Source organism: Cinclus cinclus, chromosome 18, assembly GCF_963662255.1.
Source record: "Cinclus cinclus chromosome 18, bCinCin1.1, whole genome shotgun sequence".
Classification (NCBI taxonomy): domain Eukaryota; kingdom Metazoa; phylum Chordata; class Aves; order Passeriformes; family Cinclidae; genus Cinclus; species Cinclus cinclus.
In genome coordinates, this window is record NC_085063.1 from 13,629,742 (window position 1) to 13,634,963 (window position 5,222).

Below are 5,222 nucleotides of genomic sequence, written 5' to 3' on the forward strand. Positions count from 1 at the left end.
AATTCAGAGGCTGAGCTGAAAAATTCTGAGGTGTAATGACTTGCAAACACAATTGTCCAGAGCACGGGAGGAAATTGGACATCCCAGGTGCAAAAAAGCCTTCACATTTTTTTAGCAAGGACTGAGCCAACAGCAAAAATGCATCACACACCTAAAACCCTAAAGGGAGAGAAAATAAGGGGAAAATCAGATCTGTGGCTCTGAACAATCTTCCCTAAACACCAGCACTGTATTTATGGCCAACCCCAATTTTAGGATCAAAGAACAGCAGGGTTGGAAATAAATCATCTTTAAGGTCTCTTTCAACCCAAACCATCCCAACCCCTTCTTATTTTCCCCACAATGAAGCCACAGCCACACTGTGGCCTAGCTGGAAGTGACAATTTCATCTGAAATCCCTGCAGAGCTGTGAAATGCTCAGCACAGCAGTGATTTTGCAGCTGTCACCATCCAATTCAAGCCCCCAGGATCCCTGCAGCCAAAACTTCTTCACTCCAGCAGTGGCAATCCCAGCCTGGCACGGGCTTGCCCAAAATTGGCATTCCCAGATCTTTGATGCCATCTGCTGGGTGCTCCTCGTTATGGGTCAAACTCCAGCAGTTTTCACCTGGAAAAAACACCCCTCTTTTGTATTTTCTTTGGTTATCAAGACAAATTAAGTTAATTAAGACATTTAAAAATTACGTTCAACTCTTCTTAGTGATGGAGGCCCAGGTTAGGGATTGATGCTGACACTGCAACAAAACCCATTAACAACTGTGACATCAATTTCCTAAATAAACATGGATTTAGGAACTGTTCAGGAAGATTAAAAATGAACATTCACCACTGTGACTTGCAGCATTTTCTGGGATTCCCAAAAACAAAACAGTAAATGAGTGAACGTGGGGGCTCCAAAAGCTTTTCCTCACTACCAAAGTGATTTTTAAAGAGCCCTTGCTTGTCCTCTGACACCTGAGCTGGGGGTGAAACACAGAGCAGGAATTGAGGAGCTCCAGGAAGGCTCTTAAAAACACCTGAACAGCATCACTCCCTCACCATCCCTGTATCACACAGCTTTTATGCAACAGCCACTCCAAAATGCCCTCTTTCCATTTGTTTGAAACCTTGTCATGAGCAGAAAACAAGACCCAGGAAATTCCAACACATGCCTGGCTTTATTGCCTTAGTAAACAATGCAAATATTCCAATCTTGATGTTTTACCAATGTGAAGTCAGTGTTTACCTGAATAAATAAATAACTGCAATAACCAAAATAAGAAAGTTCTTATTAAATATATAGAACTTTACAGGAAAGTAAAAAAAAAAAACCACCAAACCAACAAAAAGGAAAGGGATGGATTTTCTTTTCTCAAATGTAATTGCAGCAATGTTATCAAAACATTTAATAACCTAAGGAGAAGTTGGGTGTTGCATTTAGAAAAGCTTTAACTGTCCTCAGCCTCCAGGTTTATGTTATTTCCAAACTTTGCATAGAGCTGAACTTTGAGGTCAGACAACACCCTCTGGATCGACTCCACTCGGGATTCCAACGCTTCAATTTCCTCTTGTAAACTCCTCTGAAAAAGAAAAAATCAATAAAAACCAACCAATTCTGTACAACAAACTGAGCCAGGTTTGTCAGCAACACAGAACCAACAAAGAGGTGCCTCTTTTCCAACTTGTTCCCAAGTCTGGCTGCAGGATTTATTGCTGGAGTGCCTTTGGAGCAAAACAGATTCTAAATGCAACATCAATTTTAGCCTGTGAAAGCTCCAGAGGATGCCCAGACCATCCCATCCCAGTGCCCAGCACACAGACAGCTCCAGACAAACCTTTGCCTCCTCCAGCATCTCCTGTGTCTCCTCCAGGGAATGACTGATGAAGACATCCCCAATCTGGTAGGGAATCAGGTGGGAATCAGCATCATCCAGCAGCATGATGTCATCACAGGCATCCTCCAGGTTCTGCAGCTGTTTCTGTTTGCCAGGACACAGAAATCCAAAATCCTTTGTAAAGCATTTCAGTGGGCACACAGCTGGATAAGGAACTCAGAGAGGTTGGATTTTGGAAACAAATCCACCCACCACCAGGATAACTTATGGAGCAGTTCCAGAGCAGGAATTTAGCATCAGTATTAAATTCAAGAGAACTCTACCACTAGGAATTCCTGGTTAATAATCATTATCTCTCATTAACAGAATAATTAACTGCCTAGGCAGTGAAATACAGCAGATTTAAACATCACTAATATCTGATATACTTTTACTATTCTCTATTTCCAAAGTATCAGAACCTAAGCATTACCTAAACTCACAGTAACACACTGCTGCCAATTTTTTATGTTCCAGTTGAAAATTAATTCAGCCCAACACACAGTTAATGAGATTTGAAGCAAATATACCTTTTTCACTTCTATTTCTTCTTTCAGCTCTGTGATCCTGCTGGTATTTCTTGCAAACTTGTTAATTTTCTGTTGATCTTCAAAAGTAACATTGACGTCTTCTGCAGCCTGCAAGGAAGAGAGATCAAAATGATGATTTCAGCTCTTACATTAACTTGAGTCTCACTGCAAGGACGCTCTGGAAAATAATCTGACAGCCACTACATTGTGCTTGTGCACCCAACTGCTCAAAGTGCCTCTTCAAAACATCAGAAATACACGTATTTAGCTGGGTAACATCCACTTAAAACACTGGCCAGCCATAGCATCCTAAAGCCAAATGTTTCCTTGACAGTGAGTGGAACTGGACACCCTGCCCTGAGTTTTCTCTGGACAGAGACGATTAACGAGAGCAGATGGTGACACAGAAAGCAGAATGGTTTCAAACTGACAGGAAGGAGGGTTGGAGGGAATACCGGGCAGGAATTCCTCCCTGTGAAGGAGGTGAGACCCTGGCACAGGGTGCCCAGAGAAGCTGTGAATGCCCCTGCATCCCGGGAAGTGTCCAAGGCCAGGCTGGAGCAGCCTGGGGCAGTGGGAGGCGTCTCTGCCACGGCGGAATGATGGAACGACGTGAATTTTAAACTCCTTTCCATCCCAAGCCACGATCATGATTCCATAATTCCAAGTACCCTCTCCGAGAATACTTTTCCCTCACACCCAGCCTGCCCTTGCTGTTTATAAAGAGCTGCACCGGCAGAGCCTCCACAGGACAGGGGCCGTGCCCCGGCTCGGTCCCAGCGCCCTCAGCTCCCGAGCCGGGCACGGCCGGAGCAGGGGCTGCCCACGGGCACGGCCCAGAGCGCTTCAGACCTCCTCGGGAAGGATCGAACTCCGCCGCAAAGGGACCAAATCCTGCAGAAAAGAACCAAACCTCCCCGGGCCCGCCCGGCACTCACCGCCTTCTTCATGGTGGCGGCCATGTTGCCGCCGAACCATCCGCCCTCCGCGCAGAGGAGGAGCCGCGGGCACGGGGAAAAGAAGAAACACGAAGAAAAACTGCAAGAAACGGCCCAAGTCCCGTGAAAATCTGGATTTTCTCTCTTCGCACCTCTCCGAGCGCGGCGAGATGGCCCCGGAGGCCTCCGGACACGGCAGGAATGGCAGGGAAGGCACCCCCGCGGCTCTTGGTACGGCCCGAGGGGAGCGGAGGGAGAGCGGAGCTGGTCCGCTAGGGGGCGCCGTGAGACGGGAATGGATACTGGGATCATGGGATCATGGATACTGGGAATGGATACTGGGATAATGGGATACTGGGATACTGGGATACTGGGATAATGGGATGGGATCATGGGATAATGGGATCATGGATACTGGGAATGGATACTGGGATAATGGGATAATGGGATAATGGGATGGGATCATGGGATAATGGGATCATGGATACTGGGAATGGATACTGGGATAATGGGATGGGATCATGGGATAATGGGATCATGGATACTGGGATAATGGGAATGGATAATGGGAATGGATCATGGGATGGGATCATGGATACTGGGAATGGATACTGGGATAATGGGAATGGATAACGGGAATGGATAATGGGATAATGGGATAATGGGAATGGATAATGGGATGGGATCATGGATACTGGGATAATGGGAATGGATAATGGGATAATGGGAATGGATAATGGGAATGGATAATGGGAATGGATACTGGGATGGGATCATGGATACTGGGATAATGGGAATGGATAATGGGATGGGATCATGGATACTGGGAATGGATAATGGGATGGGATCACTGGGATAATGGGAATGGATACTGGGATAATGGGAAGAGATACTGAGATAATGGGAATGGATAATGGGATGGGATGCATGGGATGGGACAATGGGAATGGATGATGGGATGGGATAATGGGAAGGGATAATGGGATGGGTTGGGATAATGACATGCTTAATTCTCTAATATTGCCTGAAATATAATTTTTTAAGGTCTGCTTTTTTCACAGTTCTGAGTGACTTCTCATTTCAAAACTCCTGTTCCAAATCAATAGGACAGACAGAATAATAAAAGATATTTTGGGTGACCCTCGGGCTGATGTTACATTTTATTTTGATGCATCATCCCATTGAGGGAAAAAGTTAATCACCAAATTTCTCCCCAGAGAACCACATCATTATTAATTCCTATAAAATTATAATCCAAACTCTAAGCCTCTCTTTTCCTCAGAAAACAAGCTCTCATCTCTCTGGCCTGCTCTCCCCTAAGGATCCTGCTAGGAAAGGACACAGCCTAAGCTGTGGTTATTTCCCCGGCTGGATTAACTGCATCATACACAGAGCCAGCACAATTTCCCTCAAGAGAAAAGGAGTGGATTTCACAAGAATTCAATGACTCGAAGGCTTTCAAAAGAAATCTTTTTTCTCTCCCACATGCTCGGGCAAGCTCAGTGGGGTGAGCATTGCCAAGAGTAACTCACTGCAGACCTTTCTTATGTAAATAAAAGTGAAAACAGCACACGAGTGCAAACAGCCAGCGTGGAGTAAGAGAAACCCGCTGAACCCAGTGCCCTCCTTCCTCTCCCAGTTGCATAAAGGACTTGCTCCTTCTTGCTCTGGTCCCTGTTGTTGTTGCTGTGGTTGGCTTCACCTCGCTGGCATCCCTTCCATGCCCTGCCCTGCATCTCACATCTCATTTTTCACACATTTTCTCCTTCCTTGCTCGAGCCTTTTGCAATCCAGCTCAGTGGGGAAGAGCACTGCCGTGCCTCAGTGAGAGCTCTGGAGTTCCCAAACTCTTCCCCCCTTTCCCTGAAGTTCCACAGACATTTCTCAGGCCTTGGTGACCT

General features: G+C 45.9%; 1 protein-coding gene across 1 annotated transcript; it reads right to left on the reverse strand.

Moving 5' to 3' along the window:
- Positions 1-1,256: 1,256 nt before the first annotated feature.
- Positions 1,257-3,530, reverse strand: PFDN4 (prefoldin subunit 4). Its single transcript, XM_062505093.1, has 4 exons — positions 3,322-3,530; positions 2,384-2,491; positions 1,815-1,958; positions 1,257-1,559 (listed from the first exon to the last, which is right to left on the reverse strand). The coding sequence occupies exons 1-4, from the start codon at positions 3,343-3,345 to the stop codon at positions 1,428-1,430; spliced, it is 408 nt and encodes a 135-aa protein (XP_062361077.1). The 5' UTR covers positions 3,346-3,530; the 3' UTR covers positions 1,257-1,427.
- Between the last annotated feature and the right edge of the window lie 1,692 nt (positions 3,531-5,222).